Here is an 18233-nt window from a genome sequence, read left to right as displayed (position 1 = left end):
TTATCGAATAGAACGGGTCAAAATCGAATAGACCAAATTATCGAATAGAACGTATCAAAACCGAACGGAATAGATCAAAAGATCGAATAGAATGGTTCAAAATCGAATAGACCAAATTATGCAATAGAATGGGTCAAAATCGAATAGACCAAATTAACGAATAGAATGGGTCAAAATCGAATAGACCAAATTATCGAATAGAATGGGTCAAAATCGAATAGACCAAATTATCGAATAGAATGGGTAAAAATCGAATAGACCAAATTATCGAATAGAACGGGTCAAAATCGAATAGACCAAATTATCGAATAGAATGGATCAAAATCGAATAGACCAAATTATCGAATAGAATGGGTCAAAATCGAATAGACCAAATTATCGAATAGAATGGGTCAAAATCGAATAGACCAAATTATCGAATAGAATGGGTCAAAATCGAATAGACCAAATTATCGAATAGGATGGGTCAAAATCGAATAGACCAAATTATCGAATAGAATGGGTCAAAATCGAATAGATCAAAATATCGAATAGAATGGGTCAAGATCGAATGACACGGGTGAAGATCGAATAAATCAAAAGATCGAATGGATAGGGTCAAAATCGAATTAATTATAATATCGAATACAATGGGTCAAAATCGAATAGATCAAAATATTGAATAGAATGGGTGAAAATCGAATAGATCAAAATATCGAATAGAATGGGTCAATATCGAATAGAGCAAAATATCGAATAGAACGGATCAAAATCGAATAGTTCAAAAGATCGAATAGAATGGGTCAAAATCGAATAGATCAAAAGATCGAATAACCCGGGTGAAATCGAATAGATCAAATTATGGAATAGAACGGGTGAAAATCGAATAGATCAAAATATCGAATAACACGGGTCAAAATCGGATAGATCTTATATCGAATAAACGGGTCAATATCGAATAGATCAGAATGTCGAATACTGGAATGGGGCAAAATCGAACAGATCAAAATATCGTATAACACGGGTCAAGACTTTTCGTTTAATTCCAGTTGGCAGGCCGCTATATTGCATACGCGACTACGTCTTCGTCAGTCTGCACTAAACTCATATTTGTTTAAAATCTCGAGCAAGCCCTCTACGCTTTGTGAATGTAACGTTGGCTCTGTTGAAACGGCTTGTCACTATTTCTTACACTGCCCTCGATATGCCGCTATCAACAAGCCCTGGGGGGTAGTACTCCCCTATATTTGAAATACGGGTATGTGCCGCCCTATAGGCTTTTGGGTCTGGGGTAGGGTATCATTTTTTGACATTTTGTCTGGGATAGGGTGTCATTTTAGTCTGGGATAGGGTTAACGACTTGGTCGTTTTTGTCTGCCTAATAGGCTACGCTTTCTGCAGACACAAAAACAATACAAATGATAGTAAATATTGATTGCAATCGATTGTAAAACCGTATTTTCCGTCTTTTAGTCTGGGATAGGGTGTATAATTCTTAGTTTTGGTCTGGGGTAGGGTATTTAAAATCAAAATTTTAGGTATGGGATAGGGTCAGGGTTTTGAGGTCCTGGCGGCACACCCTTACCCAAGTTGGGGTGGTAGTACCCCCCTCCCCCCGGGTCAACAAGTAGCCCTTATGTCACTTTCCGCACAGCTTTTTGAAAACAATATCAAAGATAAGCTAAAGGTTAATTATATCTTGGATGGATCTCCCCATTTAACTTTTTCAAATAACATTAATGTTTTTAGAAGTACAAAAATATATAATTGAAACAAAAAGGTTTACAAAAAAATAACTACATTTACCAGGCCTTTTTCCCCGTGTATTGACTTCATTGCATTTATACACTGTAACCAGTGCAACTTTTACTTCGTTTTCTGTATATCTCTGTAAAACTCTGTACGCTTTACTACTAATTTTTTGATTACTTTGTGTACTCCATCTAATTTTGTAAATTTATAATAAGTGATCTCCCCTGATGATCAGCTTGCATGAGAGCTCTTGGATACAACTTTTTGAATAGAAACTATATCTTTAAATAAAAAAAAACGGCAAAATGCAATCCAAAACTATCTTCCACTAGTGCTTGCAAAAAACACAATTAGGCAGAATTATGAAGCAAAAAAAAAAAAAAATAATAAAAAAAAAAATAAAATATTAATTAATATAAGATACACAGCTGGAATAGTAAGTTGGACAAACGAAGAACTCCACTCTCTAGATAGAAAGATGCGCAAAATAGTAACCATGCATCGAGGGCTACATCTACGTGCGGATATAGATCGCATCTATCTTCCAAGATCTATGGGTGGAAGAGGATATAAGACCGTAGAGGACACTGTAAGAGAGGAAGAACTTTACCTGAAAGAATATGTCAGCAAACATGAAATTCTATGGAACATTGTAAAGGATATCATGAAAAAATCAGAAGAGACCAAGGAAGAATACCAACATCGCAGGCAGAACGAAAGACTTGAGAGATACACATGCAAGCCTTTACACGGAAACTACATCAAGACGTGCGAGGACAAGATGGATAAAAGAAAGGAGACATTAGAATAAAGACGGAAGGACTACTCACTGCTGCACAGGAGCAAGCACTACCTACCAACTACTTGAGAAGCAGGTACAACAGTAGTGATTGCTGTGCCGGTTATGTAATGCATGGAAAAGACGGAAACTGTGGACCACCTTGTAGCTGGATGCAAATTACTGGCAGGGAGAGAGTATAAAGACAGACACGACAAAGTGGCAAGAACAATACGTTGGCACCTATGTAGGAAACACCAAATACAGTGCACTGCAGATAATTGGTGGGATCACGAACCAGAGAAAGCAGTGGAAAACGAAAAGGTCAAGATCCTATGGGATTTTAATGTTTACACGGATAAGAAGATTGAAGCAAGAAGACCGGACATCATAGTCGTAGATAAGAGCAAGAAGAAGGCGAAACTGATTGACATCTCAGTGCCTATGGACCATAGAATTGATGAAAAGGAAATGGAAAAGATTGACAAGTACCAAGACCTAAGAATAGAAATAGAAAGATTGCGGAGGATGAAGACCATGGTAGTTCCGATAGTCATCGGATCGCTCGGAACAATATCAAAACAATTTACGGATCATGTTCAGAGACTAGAACTTGATAGTATAAGCTTGTTAGACCTACAGAAATCTGTGCTTTTAGGCACGGCACACATCTTAAGAAGAGTACTTCAGCTCTCAGGAGCCGGGTAGAATCTCGAGCTGAAGGTTAATGTATACCAGCAAAAGTGTTGTAATATTCTTATTTTGCTGTGAAATAAAGGAATAATAATAATAATAATAATAATAATAATGATGATGATGATGATGATGATGATGATGATAATAATAATGATAATTACATAACCTCTTTCTTGACATTTGGGCCTAATCTTTCTCAAAAGCTCCAAATACAATGGGCTTCCTGTGTTGAAGACCGCAGAATATCAATACCGTAGGCGCGTAAAATGTCAAAGAGGAAATGTTATTTCAATCGACCTTGACGGCAAAATGAATTTTCTATTAATAAACTTAAGAACTAATAGTCGAATACCAAATTCCTTACTTGTGAGCTACGTGCGGGGATGTGAACTAATTCCACAGACAAGAGAAAGGGCATTTAGTTGTTGTAGAAAATGTAAACCGTTTACGAGAAATTTTTTAGTTTGTTCAAATGTACCAGGTTCAAGTTCACAATTATCAGTGATAAAACGACAATTATCCAATAAGTCTAGAAGAACAACCTTTAAAATACCAGATGAACTGTGGGTCTTGCTTATCGTAGGTAAGTAAAGGGATATTAAAATGAATTTTGTCTCTATCGAAGCCGTACCAAAATCACGTGCCGGCAGCCATGTTAGATATGACAGAACAATAAAATTATTTCCTTTACAGCTGTATATTCTCGGGCATTGAATTCTTTCTTAAGTAAAACCAGTTTATTGCTCCTACCATCTAATATAACATGGCTACCGTAACTTGATAGTGCAAAATCTCTTTTCCTAGATAATATGCATGGAGTTTAAGAGATTAAAAATAAAATTATTGTAAGCTTTGGGAAAGGTACGTTATTTTTATCGTGGGGGGGGGGGGGGGGGGGTCAACATCATCATGCTTGAGGTCTGTTGTGGACTGTAAGCTGTGAATTGTTGTTTTAATTAGTTGTTCATAACAAGTTTATAATAGCAATGTTCACTGTTACAAACACTGATGTCAGGAAACTTTTCTCATTCAAATTTGCCAACCATTAAAACAAAAGATATCTTTGTTTCAGTCTGGTTTACACATCAATATATCAATACTTCACGACAGGCCAAACTTTGCTTTGCATATATATTAATATATGCCATGCCAACTTTGAGAGATGACCTGAGCTGGCGAATGGTCCAGCTAAGAATATTTTGGTTAGCACATTAATATCAATAGTTAACATCAGCCTATAAACTTTGCTATATATTAATATATACCATGCCAACTTTGAGAGATGACATGAGCTGGTGAATGGTCCGGCTAAGTGTATTTTGAATTTTTAATGAGAAAACACTCGGTCCCCAACAATGACAACATGTAAAAGTGAGATTCTTGCTGTTGCCAAAAAATTTGATGGGATTTTCCACCTCTTCATGACTTAAAGTCATGCCCTTTAATAAGGTTTTTTTCCTCCTCAAAGTAGCATGTGCAGAATTGCCACAAATAATATTTGATAGAAGTCAATGACATGGTCAGAAAGCACATATGAAATGATGATAAGGTTTTCTTGAATAAAGTATATGTGTAAAGTGAATTGTAACTTTTTATTACTTCTTAATGTGAAATGAACTTTATCTTATAAAAAAAGAGTTTCTAAGGTTTATGTCAACCACCCAAAACCAAAACCATTGTGAAAAATATTCTGTGCATGTTACCGAGAAGCACTAGGTGACTCCAAACATGGCCAAAGTGCAAGAAATTACATTTCAAAATATCTTTGTATATAAAATAAAGTTCATTACCGTCATAGATGCATTCCCAAATACTTATCATCTTCCTACATGTGTTTTTTTAAGGTATGGGTGGTGTTGCAGTGTTTACATTCACATATCAAAAGAAAAAAGAAATAAAAGTAAAAAGAGGATCTGACTTGCAAATGAAGTTAGCAAAGGCAAAGGTAAATTACACATGATTCAAAGACACCAAAAAGAGAATGTTACTTTTGTTCTATTATTATAACCATAGACAGTAGAGTTTGTCAGCCAATCAGATTACGAATCGAAAACAATAGATTTCGAGTTACATAATAGTGAAAGTCTATTACAGCTATTCAAGGTAATGAAATGATGAAAGAAAAATAAAAAATAAAAGAATAGTTACACAAATAAAAGAAAAAATAAACTTGACTGTTCACGGCTAGAGTAAAAGAACAGTTAGGTTGACATTGGTGTCCCAGTTTCACATGTCTGCTCATGAAGTGGCAAAAGTAACCAATAGATTGTTTATATTATAAATTTGATAAGAATGTAAACAAGTGTACTGTTTTGTTTTTTGTTTGTTTTTTTTTTTGTTGATTTTTTTGATTTTTTTGATTTTTTTTTTTGAAGCAATACCTACAAAATGAGGAGAAAGAAGATGCTTATGTTCTACTTAAAGAAGTCTTGAACATGATACACAATGATATTGCCGAAAAACAAAGACATGATCCCTCAAAGAAAGGAAAGCGACCCTTTCACAAGGCCCTCAAATATGTACTGGATCAGGTAAATCAGAAGACCTTGCTACTCTATTCCATGAATATTTCCTATCAACTGCAGATATGATCGAATAAACATACTAGGTCTGTTATTCAAAGGGAGCCCAATTTAGATAAAGTTACAAGATGTGGTCCGGCATGACATTGTTAGCACTTTTTCACATAGACCAATGGACTCTTTACAACCGCCACTCCCCATGCAAGGCTCTTCTGTGAGGTTCCCTCCACACACACTACCACTACTTTCTATTTTTTTCAACATACAACACTCAACTCGCATGTTGCTTTTTACGGAGGCAGGAAAACGGAGATCCCAGAGAAAACCCTCATTGCAAGGGAGAGAACAACACAACAAACAAACTCAACTCACATATGATCCAGCCTGAGCCAGGGCTCGTACCCAGACCACAGTGATGAGAGTCGAGCAGTAAACCACTATGCCACCCATGCCACCCTTCTAAAAATTATCTTGAATGCCAGCCCAACATGAAAATAAAAAAGTAAATCACACTTTTTCTCATGGAATTTGTGGCATTTCTTTTGTATTTCCATGTTAGCCTCACATTCCAGATAATTTTGAAGAAGGGTCCATCTATTAGGACCTTTGAGTGTCAAATAATGAAATGCATCTGTTGTGCTTCTGCCTCATTCTATTGTTTTATTATCCAAATAGGTTCTTTCAGTAGATGTGAACAAGGGCGGATCCAGCCAAAATTTTAGGGGAGGGGGGGGGGGCTAATTGAGTTTCTTCCGTCAACACAACAGAAAACAATATAAAAAAGCATCCTTTTTTTCCGCTGAAGGGGGGCTTTAGCCCCCCTTTGCCCCCTCTGGATCCGCCCTTGGTGAAAGAGTGCTAACCAAATAACACAAGCAAAGGGAAACCAATAATATAAAAAAACAAAGGAGTATAAAAATAAAAATTTTTGATTGGCTTTTTCATTTCCTTCTGTCAAATGCAAAGCATTAAATACAGTTTTTTAATGGTTTTACTTTGAATTTCCTTTCACGTATCTAAATTGAGCTCCCTGTGCTATTATTAAAATTTAATTATTTTTTTCATACAATTCAATTTCAGTCAGCGAATCTGGCAATTGAGTTGGAGAAGTGGGATGAGGTATGATAAGATTGTTATATAGATAATAGTGATTATGAAATAACTATCACAAATCAAGATTTGTAGTTGTTCCAGGAAAATTCACTACTAGTAATGCATTCTAGTGTATATTCATTCAAATTTCAAATACACTCGATTGCAAAATTCATTGTGGGCTCAAAACATAGAACATAGAAGCTGAGACCAAAATACATAAGAAGTACGTTGATTAGAACAGTGTGCCATCTCAAATTAATAGATGTACATGTATCTAGCGATGCAACTCGTAGAATGTTCATAAATTGTTGCACTGACAGAAACACCTTTCGATCTCAGCTTCTATGTTCTGATGTTTTCAACCTGACTGTTTTTGCACTACGGACAATGTTATTTAAGTAGTGTAATGTTATTTGAAGTTTGGGTTGCTTTAAACAACTCATAAAGGCAACACTTCTCTCATAAAGGTGAACCAGGGGTGCGTACCATTTAAACCAAACCATCCGGTTGGAAATTCATTTGCTGGTGATAAAAAAAATTCAGAAAACTTTGATTTCCGACAAACGGTACACGCGTCTACTGGTGCGTAGGACCGAAAAGAGTGGAAAAAGTATTACCTCAATCAGAAGACACATCCGGAACACATACCATTTGCTTTCCAACCAAAATGTCCGGTTTTTCCGGGTAAAATGGAAAGCACCCCAGATTTGTATTTATAACCGATGGTACTTACAACCTCTAAAGACGTAATTTCGACATCCCGGAATCAATTTTGATATTTAAACTTTTTCTAATGCATTTAATTAATGAATTCTTATGTTGAAAGGCCGAATACTACCTTCGTCTAACATTACAAGAAATGCTTGCTACTGGGACATCAAAAGTAAGTTAGCTAATAATTAGACTCGCTCTATATAATATAATGTCGACCTCTTTTGGATTTGCACGAGCAAAGAAGTAGAAAAAAGCGCACATAAAATTTAAGCGAGGTAGGAGTTTGAGAGAAGTTGACTTGCACATTAATTACATCGATTACATGGTTTTCATTTGCGTTTCCCGCCAAAAGACGCGAGCGCGTTGCATTTGTGTGATCCTAATTGGGCTACCTGTGCTTTATTTGGCATTGAGAACTAATAAGGAGACAAAGGAATTTGTGCAAGTCTAGCTAATCACATGAGCCAATAAGTATAGAGTTCCTTGCTGGTTCTCCTGCCTTTCTAGAGTTAAAAAACCCGCTGAATTAACGTAGCAATCGAAGAAGAAAACGTTATTACTTTATAGAAGAAAAAAATGTACCATTTGGTTTTCTTCATTGAGCGAAGACAAGTTAATTTTTGGTTTTATTCTCATACAATAATTCCTAAATATTCAATTGTTTTCAATCATTAATTTCGATAAGTAATGTTAATCATATTGTTGACTTGTTTCTTTGCATTCCTAAATGCAGGAAGATGATGCTGTCATAGAAATTTCTTTGAAGCTATCTCAAGCTTGTGAAAATCAAAACAAGTTAGTCAATTATAAAGCTATGTATAAAAATACTTTATTATAATGCATACTATATATCCGTGAAACACTCTGTAACAAATTGCACAAATTTGCACACATTATATTAGTAAGTTCAGTCATAGAGACTTCAGTAGACCTACAAAAGTTTGCACTAATTTGTACAGTTTTTTATTTGACGGATATGTTTCTCACGGATATATGGTGTGAACACTACATGAAATTTCCGCGACACTAATTCATTCTAATTCACACATTTTCTTTCTCTCTCTCTCTCTTTTTTTTTTTTTTTTTTTTTCTGTTACTTTTTTCTTTGTTTCTTTTTTTTCTTTCTTTCTTTTTTTCTATCTATTATATATATTCCAGATTCTCACTAGAGCAGTGCAATATATGATTCATTTTTTTCTTATTTGCAAGGAATGATTTAGCCCTTGTAGGGTATCAATGGTGTGTAGACACAGCAGAGAACAATATTGACCAGGCAGATGAGGCCGATGATAACAGGTAGACTAAGAGTATTCTCTACTTTCGCATACCCTTAATACTTTGCAGATTTGGGGCCGGTAACCAGCAATAAAAACACTTATCGTAGTGAAATAGTAAAATACCTCGTTTGATATCAAATTATAATATTATGGGTAACATGGGTGGTGTACGTGTCGACTGTGGTTCCAAAGGTCCGTGTCACTGGTTCGAGCCCTGCGGACACCTTAATAATGAATTGAGTTTGTATGTGTTCATTGTTCTCTTCTATGCTTCTGGGTTAGTGTGTGACATTAGTTTCGGTCCCAGACCCTCTCCACTGAGTATCTTGGACCGAAACTAATTGGACCAAAGGATTGTATACTAGGATTGTATGTGTTTCATATTTCTTTATCACTACAGCAAGGCTCTTCTAGGGCTATGTCTAGATGGTCTGGGCATGTTTTATCTTTCTCATGGAGAGCCTGAAAAGGCTGCGGAAACCTTGGAAAAAGCCTTAGAAGTTGCAGAGGAGGTACTTGGACAAGAAGATGACCAGGTATTAGTGGTAAACTGTTGCCAATACACCAATATCACATTTGATGCATACCACTGTTTTTATACCACAGGTCTAGCTTCGTTCATAAGTCAATCAGTCAAATCAATCAATCAATCATTTAATCATTATTCCATTCAAGAGGTTAAATGTTGGGAAAATTGAGTATGAAGAGGAATATATTTATGATAATTACAATACATTTATAATACAATGGATATGAATTTAGTGTAAAATATTTTTCTCAAGGATAGTTGGCAGCTCAAAAGAGAAACCGAAGACTCAACACGCATCACTGTCAGCTATTCACAGTATTCAGCTATTCTTAAAATACTAGTCTGAGGAGAAATTTCTACCGGTGCAAAGAAGAATCTTTATTGGACAGAAAAATGCAAAAATATCGACATCAACCATATTTTCAAAGAAGACAAACAGAAACAATAATCAAGGGAATGACACGTCGTCTAAAATAGAGAATATTAGACCCAAGCCCAATGGACCTAATCCACTTGGGCGTAATATTTTCCAATTTCATACCTCGTGACCTTCTCTCGAGAATACGAATCATTGTTTAGTTGTATTTTCATGCGTTTTCTCATGCGCAACCGTTAAACAAAGAAACGATACTCTCATATTCTACTTCAAAGGTACTTGTGATAATGAGCAATCTTGCCAAAGCGTATGCGGAATCTCAGCGATACGAAGAGGCTGAGACACTGGCCATGAAGTCCATCAAACTGGCCGACCAAACAGAAAGTTCTTTTAAGGCATTTGTCTTGGCTAATTTAGGACTTATTTACCTTGAGGGAGGTAAGTAAATTAATGTCAACTCCACCGGCCCTGATAATAACCGGAAGAGCCTTACTACCATATAGGTTCTCCCATTTAGTAACACGCTGTTTCCATGATGGTGTCAATCTTTTACATTAATAGAATGCATAGCGATTTCAAATTATTCTAACTTTTATCGCCTGTTTAAAAAAGTAAGAAACCATGCAAACGATAGACCCATGCAGCAATTCACAGTGGTTCAATTTAGATAACAAAACAATGGATTGAATTGTCATGCATGACATCAACATTCTGACTTTTTTGTTCTCTAAGTTGGCTGCTCTATGAAATGTTTCCATTGTTTGGTTTCACATGACGCCATTTCGTGTGTCGTGCGGAATGCTCATCAGCTGAATCACAACTTTTCAAGAGAATTATTATACGCTTACAGCACTTGGCGGTCAGCCATTTGGAGCAAATGATATGATTCAAAGACTTTTACCAGTTGATTGAAACTCAGCAATTCTGACAGTAGAAGTAAATGTCGCTGGGCAACAAATGGAGTCTCGTGCGACAACCACACGTTTCTGTTACCAATTCTCGTAACCAGACCCTTAGCGAAAAATAAAAATTTTCGCTTGAAAGCTGAAAAGGGTGTGGGTACGAGAATGATCCGTTACTTATCATATTGATCATAAAAACTCAGTTTGCTCGCTTTTGATTTAGCCGATCATTTTAGATGTTTTTGTTTTCTGACAGGTAAAGTCAAGCGAGCAAAGAAAGCAATGATCAAAGCCTTTAGAATGGCAGACGAGTCAGACGATGATGTAGTTAAAGACATGATTAAAGACAGTACAATGAAACTGGATATTAATGTATGATGCAGAGCTATTTCTGGTCCTTTTTTCACGTGCTTAGCAGCTCAAGGAAATGGAAAATAGAATGAAAATGGAAGGGAAAGAAAGGGAAGAGGAGTAAACGCCTCCCCTTGACCATTCCCCTAAGCCATTAAGCAGGTGACTATACAGTTAATATTTAAGAATCTTTGGTTTTGTTTAACTATACATTTTTAAAAGACAAATTAAAATTTGTTCCTTAGAAGTTTATTGATTTAGCTAGAAATAAAGGTATTAGGTATTTATACATTATGCAATCTGCATTACGATCTTAAATCTGAAGGTGGCAGACGTTGCTGCCCAAACATGTCATCCAAACTAAAAAGTGTCGTGTTCGTTATAAAAATGAAAAAAACTTGATGATGTAGCTTATTCTGGTTTTAAATAAAACTGCAGACAGCATTCTACTTGGTCCTTTTTATTCCAGGTTGGACAAGCAGCAAGAAATATTACTGTTTGTATAATGCAAACAATAAACTAAAAAATGAATTAAAATAGTTGTAAAACTCGAGAAATACTAAGTGCAAGACATTCCTATCTATGGATCATATCTACACACACACATATATATATATATTCCCCGTTGCTTTTATCGTATTCACTTTAGTGGGGATATATCAATTAACAATATATTTAACTTATTTTACATTATATTACATTGCGAGGACAGCGGGGCGCCCTAAAATGTGGTGGTTTAGATTGGAAAATATAGTGAATGTTAGCAAGAAGTGTAGGCACGGTGTCCCCCCCTAACCTTCACTCTCTGCTATCCATGTACACTATCTCAAAGAATTGTGGACACTTATACGAATTTCAGCAATTCCACAAGTATCCCTAAGTGGCCGTATTGTAGCCATATAAATCTAAGTTGCGGAATACATATTGCGTAATACAATTATCTTTGCTATCGTAACCTAAAAGAGTAAATGGTTCACCTTCTTTTCTTGGCACCACATGGAATTTTATTGCACCGCATTTATATGGAATGAAGAACCTGTGAACAACCTCATTCGTTTCGATGTTAATAATTGAGAGAAGACTGGCGAAATTAGACACGGCTGAAGCACAATAACAATTTTCTGGATGCCAGAGGAATTTTGGATCAAAGAAGCTTGATTCATAGACGAATACATAGCTCTTGCTAATGAACAAAATACGAACGTAGTGTGATCTACCAAGAAACACGCGTTTGTACTGCGAGCCATCCGACGCCTTGTGGATGAAGATGGAACTGCCAACATGATATGCGATGAGTTGACCATCTTGTGAAAAACAAACAGGGTTGCCAATCTCAGGAACTAGGTCGGTATTGCCACATTCACAAACTTTTTCATTAATATGAGAGATGGGAAGCTTTAGGTTAGAGTTTTGGGCGTGATGTAAATAAAGAGTCTGTTGAAAAACGTACGGCCTAACGTTTAAAAAACCTCCGTTTACCGGTACGCTGCATTTGCGAAGCCAAATGTTGTATTCAGTGATGTGGTCTTCTTCATCACATATACTGTTTCCTATTAGCATTTGACCATATCTACACGTAGCCTCGATTTTATATCCTTCCTCAATAGGAATACGATAACAAGTTTGACCTGTTTTGCCTTCGATGACATGGATTTCACCGTTAGAACAGTTGGCTAAAATGTACCATGGCTGTTCACCACACACGTGACATGAGTTAATTTGGTAAGGAAAGTTGAAACGAGTTACCAGATTTAGGGTTCTCGAGTCTCTTATTTCGATGTCTCCTTCTTTTGATACTTCAGTAGCGATGACGAACCGATGGTCCGGAGATGGGCAAATGTGTTTTTTTCCAGGAAGTTGTTTCTGTGCCAACAATGATCCATTCATTTCATGCCCTTGCAGAAAAAGGCTGCCATCATAGTCGTAGGCCAATAGTACAAAATCTTTGTCACATACAGTAACGGAAGGGCAAACACTTGTCGTTTGGTGTGGGCTATCCTGATGCAGTCTTAACTCAATGACGCTTCGCTTCGTCTCGTAATACGAGAAATTGTGCCTTCTCAAAAGGAGCAATACGTCGGAATCTATTTCTTTTGTACCTATCGCTAAATCAGCACTTAAAAGAAACTCAACACAGCGACCAAAGCTCGAAGGATAACGAAAGGGGCAAGTATTACTGTGGACTCTTGGTTCAAATAAGAAGAATGACAATTTCAATTTACACTCATTTAAATCATTACTAGATGTGTCAATTAAATAGTACAAAGATTTTATCAGATCAGTACAAATCAACGCACTCAAGACAAAATGATTTCTTAGCATTTCATCTACTTTGTCTTTAAGCGAACTACTCTTCAAGTAATCCCATCCTGAACTCAATGCATATTTCTCAATGTCTGTCAGACCCAAAGGTTTATCCAATTCCTTTTTCCCACTTTGTATGTCATCCAAGGCATCATAACACTGTCTGGCAAGCACTTCAATCCCGTCTTCTACACGAACACTGAACTCGTGTTCTCTGTCCCCTTCAAGAACTAACCAATCAGCAATTGTCTTATGAAATATAGAGACGTGATCATACTCTAGTGGAAACAACGAATGAAGTAATTTCAAGGCATCTTTTCTTGTTTTTCTTTCTTGGCGAGGGACATCACGCTCACTTTTAAGGCCTAGAATACTGTATATCATGCCCACTGGGATTGGATTCTTCGATGAGGTAATGGCTCCGAGCATCTTGAAAAAGCTTTCTTCTTCAGATATAAAGGGCAATATTTCAGCTTTCAGTCGTTGGAAATACTTTTCATACACGGAAGAGATTCCTTCAGGAAAAAGATCCAAGACATATGATGGCGAGGTAATGTTTTATTTCTGCATATAATCAACGACAAAGAAAGCTACTAAAAATAAACCACCGGACATTTTAACCAGCTCCGTTATAATTGAATAATGCTCTGAAAACTTGGCTTTGTAAAAGTTTTCAATGTCAATTTCATTCTCTTCACAATTTGGGTCGACAACGATTCGATTCATCGGCACGTTATTCAGTATTGGAGATGGTCTGGTGGTGATGACAAATCTAAGCCACGATGGAAGAAGAGACAGTTTGTCTCTCAAAATCGCTTGTAATTCATACTTCAGATGACTGCAGCATTCGTCTATTGCATCCAATACGACAACAAACTTGTTACTTGTTGCAAGATCTTCTAATGTGACATTGCGCAAAGGTTCCTCAAATAGCACAGTAAATAGTTCTTCACAATTTTTATCTGTCAAGTCTCTTCCCAAACTTGTTTGAAGTTTTTCCTCTAGAGCCTCTTTATAACCAGGAACAGAGTCGCAAATCTGACTTGCAATGGACTGTAACATCAGCCTTGGATTGTTTCTTGTAGAATTACTGAACTGAAAGAAATGACAGCCCCCAAGACGTCCAAGGCCTTTGTAAATGTCACAAATTTTACCAGCTAGAGTTGATTTTCCCAGGCCTGGCCCGGCTTCGATGATCATAACCCTAGATCCAGTTTCGTCATTGTTAACATGGCAATTGACCCGATCTAGAATCCATTGGCGGGTGTTCGATTGGAAGGACTTGCACAGTGACTCAATCAAACTTCTGAACTCATCCTTGGCGAGTTTGGCAATGTTTAGGCTTGAACTTCTTTGAGTGTTCTTGAACATATTACTCAGTTCACTAAGATCATCTTTAATAACTGGAATTAAAGCTGCGTTGGACTTGATGTGTGCAGTATCTGACTTGATGCCTTCCGCGTGTGACTTGATGTGTGTGGTATCTGACTTGATATTCGTAGTAGTTACCCCCAATCCCACTAGCCGTGATGTAATGTCCTCATCAGATACATACCAATCATAAAGTAACTGATTGTAGTCCTTCTCTCCTAACCGAGCAGACTTCAATTCATCAATGTTGTCTTGACTCAGTCCCAGCGACAGAAGGGCAGATGAAGTATCTTGCCAATATTGTTCGAAGTCAGCATCATTAGTTTCAGTGGTTGGTTTGTGTGCTATTGCATTTCTATAACACTTCATTCTGACAAGGTTAGCCTCTTGTGAGTTGTCTGTTTCGTGAGGCGGCTTATTCCAATCACGTTTTCGCTTCCCAGTAGGTGTAATTTCGTATACTGGCGCCGAAAGCCCACAGATATTTCTTAGGAGAACGAAAAGCAAAGTGATATCAAAGTCTTGAGATTTAGGGTCGCTTCCACTTGGTGGGTACATTTTGTCCCATTGGTCATTATTCAGTACTTTTCCTCTTGGTTTCTTCAGCTTTTGTAGAGTTGTTTTGCTGGCATTTAAGAAGACTTTCAATGTAGTATGATATTTAACTTGATGACCATCAAATACTAAACGAAATGCCTGTGTGCCTCCATCGATTAGCAACCTAGATAGTTTCGTGTAGTTTATTTTGGCATCATTTTCGTGGCTCCAGGAAGAACACCCTGCCATCATTTACAATTTATTCTAGGTACCAAGGCAGTGTTCATTCACATGTTTTACCTAGAAAATTAATTTAAAAAAAAAATCCATAAGCATACAATTTTGAAATGGAAAAAAAAGAATATACATAAAGAGTTTGTGCAGGAATTTTTTAACTAGGCTCCAGCCTTTGAAACTGTAATGTATTTTAGTAATGACAAGTTAACGACAAGCTAATTCAACAATTATATAAATATGTATAAAATAGAAAAAGGAAATAGTAAAGAAGAAAAGACACGGAAAAAATATTAAAACATTAGTTGGAGAAAATATACTCGATCTGTAGCTTGATTACTGGACTTTTTAATCTGCCAAGCCATAAACAACGGAACCAAATGTGACAGTTCAAATATCTTATCCTAATTTATTCGTTAAAATAATTTCTTTATTCTTACAAAGCATCTGATATAGTGCGGGGGAAAAATGAAAAAAAGCGCAGAATGTACGGAAATTTAAATTAGCATAAATCAAGCGTCGCATGCGCATGCCTTTGGCAAACTTGTAAAAACCAGCCCTATTACTATTGTTTGATCTCTGGTTTGTTTTCCAATGGTTTTTGAATTCAGCATTGATATTAACAGGGGAGAGCGGGGGCTGAATTCAAAACAGGTTTTCCATCGAAATTCACTGATTCATTTCATCTACCTTCACTCAGTTGTAGAATCATTAATAGTCCAACCCTCTGCAGAGAAACAGGTCCATAAAAAATATGAATTATGGCACCTGTTAACCACATTTTGTCTAGACCGATTTGCATACTTTAACCCAGTAGAGTCTAAGAAATTGAAGCCAAGCGAACAGTCGTCGTGGAATTCAAGGGTTTAATACTTCCCCATGGTTGCGAATCAGACTCTGTGAAGCCTTGAAGCTCTTAATCATGGATTTTCACAAGCACACACACGCTTTCTGAAACTACGCAAAGTTACTTTACTCTGGGGACTTGAGAAATAAGCGTCTTGCATAGAGGCAAACGAAACACACTTCTATATCTTAGCTGTTTTGTTGTAGAATGTCTGTTAATGAATTTATGGCGGGCGAAGAATTGCTACTGGATATAATCTTGATATAGGCTTGGATCCATTCGGTTGTTATCGTACTTTTGATATTGAACTGGAGCCGAAACGTATGGTTTTGGCTGCCGTCAAATTTGACGAGGTTGAATAATTATGAAAAGCGCTGTAACATATTGAAGTATAAACCTTTATTCATAACACACAACACTCAAATGAGGATTTTACCACAAATCGTTAAGTTCTCGCGCGCGGATTGCCTATATTTTTTTAGGATCGATAAAAGGACAGACCAAAAAGCTAACGTCAACGAGCGCTCGCTTTTTCCGTTGGTCGTTTTGATCGCAAAAAACGTCGAAAAAATGCGTGTTAGTGAACGTTGTGTGGTGAAAAAACAAATCGAGTTCCCTTTTCTATGGTCTGTACTCTTATCGAACATGGAATGGCGTCAGCATATGATCCAAAACTTTGCAGTGAAACCACTCATTGCGCTCGTGGTTTCACTTGAGTTTGAATCATAAGCTGACGTTACCAAGAAATCGAAAGTAAACTTCCACCGAGGAACGAGCACTGACTTTGTACCGACGAATATCAATGTTTCTTGTACCTACATGAAAAATATTCGACGTTTATACTTAGGATAATTATTATATTATTAGATATAAGTATAAATATACATGCCAGGATATTTGATGAAGGGAATTTCGTCATTTATTACCGTCCTCTTCGTTCTTTCTTGTTCATATCCCAGCTACGTTGAACTTAGTCCAGGCGCTGGCCCCTCATTTATTCTGGACTACGTTGAACTAGCCTTGCGTGCATACGATCTATACCCCCGGCAACGTTCCCAGATATATCTATTTAATTGTAGCTAAATTGTGATTCGTTAATCCCTAGTAGCATTCTTACGCGTCCTCTCATTGGGTACTTAGCGTTACTCGAACCAGGCTATAGTAATTTAGAAATCTGTCGCTGATTCGCAGAGGAACCTTACCGACAGTTTGTGTTCGGATTCATACACCAAACTCGAGACTAGAGTGTTCTGGCTTTTTGGTCAGCGGGCTGGCGCCGGTAAGAATCTGTGGGAATCGATTTTTTTTACCCCAGATTTTTTCTGAGGTTCCGGTTTGTGGAAGTCCGCTAAATATGTTATTGCAGGCTCATTTTTATGTTCATCTGATATATTTTAGACATGCATTCTGGTGTGATATATGTTATTAATGAATTCTGGTCTGAAGAATTGTAATAATCAGTGGCGCATCTAGGGGTAGTGCGAAGAGGTCCGCTCTACCAGGCCGGGTTTTTTTACCGTCTTTTTTTTCCTTAGTAAGGTTTGAAATTTTGGATATCAAAAAAAATATCTTCTATAGATTTGAATTAAAAAGATTAAAGAAGTTTTGGGTTGTGTCGGTTGTTATGGCTCGTTTTTGGCATCGTACTGGTAATTTGCGAAGCTCAACTTTTCCAAACAGAGGACATCGCCATTCCCCGACCAACTGCATGGACTATCTGTGTCGAAGTGCACGCAAGCGCAGTCTAGGTCTTGTCAGCACTCATTTAGTAAAAGCAAAGAAGTGGAAAATCTGGAACCCGTTTTGAAAAATCCTGGATCCGCCACTGATAATAGGGACCTTGGATTTGCGGAATCTACGACGGCCACGTCAACCGTTCATTGGAGATTTCATTGAAAACATTGTGAGTAAAACTAAACTCATCCACACTTTGAAGTCTCGAAACCCTAAAGTGAAATTACTAACACTT

At 37.0% G+C, this 18233-nt stretch overlaps 2 protein-coding genes and 1 non-coding gene across 3 annotated transcripts; 2 read left to right on the top strand and 1 right to left on the bottom strand.

Moving 5' to 3' along the window:
* Positions 1 to 2644: 2644 nt before the first annotated feature.
* Positions 2645 to 3217, top strand: LOC148907133 (uncharacterized). Its single transcript, XM_089036801.1, has one exon. It carries the CDS (start codon positions 2645 to 2647, stop codon positions 3215 to 3217), a length of 573 nt encoding a protein of 190 aa, XP_088892927.1.
* Positions 3218 to 3479: 262 nt separating this feature from the next.
* Positions 3480 to 11415, top strand: LOC116303463 (tetratricopeptide repeat protein 19, mitochondrial). The gene is made up of 10 exons (XM_031713006.1): positions 3480 to 3788; positions 5050 to 5150; positions 5581 to 5736; positions 6808 to 6846; positions 7649 to 7705; positions 8270 to 8331; positions 8746 to 8832; positions 9214 to 9349; positions 9994 to 10156; positions 10877 to 11415. The coding sequence occupies exons 1-10, from the start codon at positions 3515 to 3517 to the stop codon at positions 10996 to 10998; spliced, it is 1197 nt and encodes a 398-aa protein (XP_031568866.1). The 5' UTR covers positions 3480 to 3514; the 3' UTR covers positions 10999 to 11415.
* LOC116303460 (uncharacterized) lies at positions 11205 to 17318 on the bottom strand. Its single transcript, XR_016121114.1, has 2 exons — positions 17154 to 17318; positions 11205 to 15483 (listed from the first exon to the last, which is right to left on the bottom strand). It is a non-coding gene; the product is annotated as an uncharacterized LOC116303460 (transcript).
* Positions 17319 to 18233: the final 915 nt, after the last annotated feature.

This window comes from Actinia tenebrosa, unplaced genomic scaffold (assembly GCF_029948245.1).
Source record: "Actinia tenebrosa isolate PJP-AT-01 unplaced genomic scaffold, QUT_ActTen_1.0 PGA_scaffold4__44_contigs__length_22323623, whole genome shotgun sequence".
Classification (NCBI taxonomy): domain Eukaryota; kingdom Metazoa; phylum Cnidaria; class Anthozoa; order Actiniaria; family Actiniidae; genus Actinia; species Actinia tenebrosa.
This window is presented reverse-complemented; position numbering and strand designations above follow the sequence as displayed.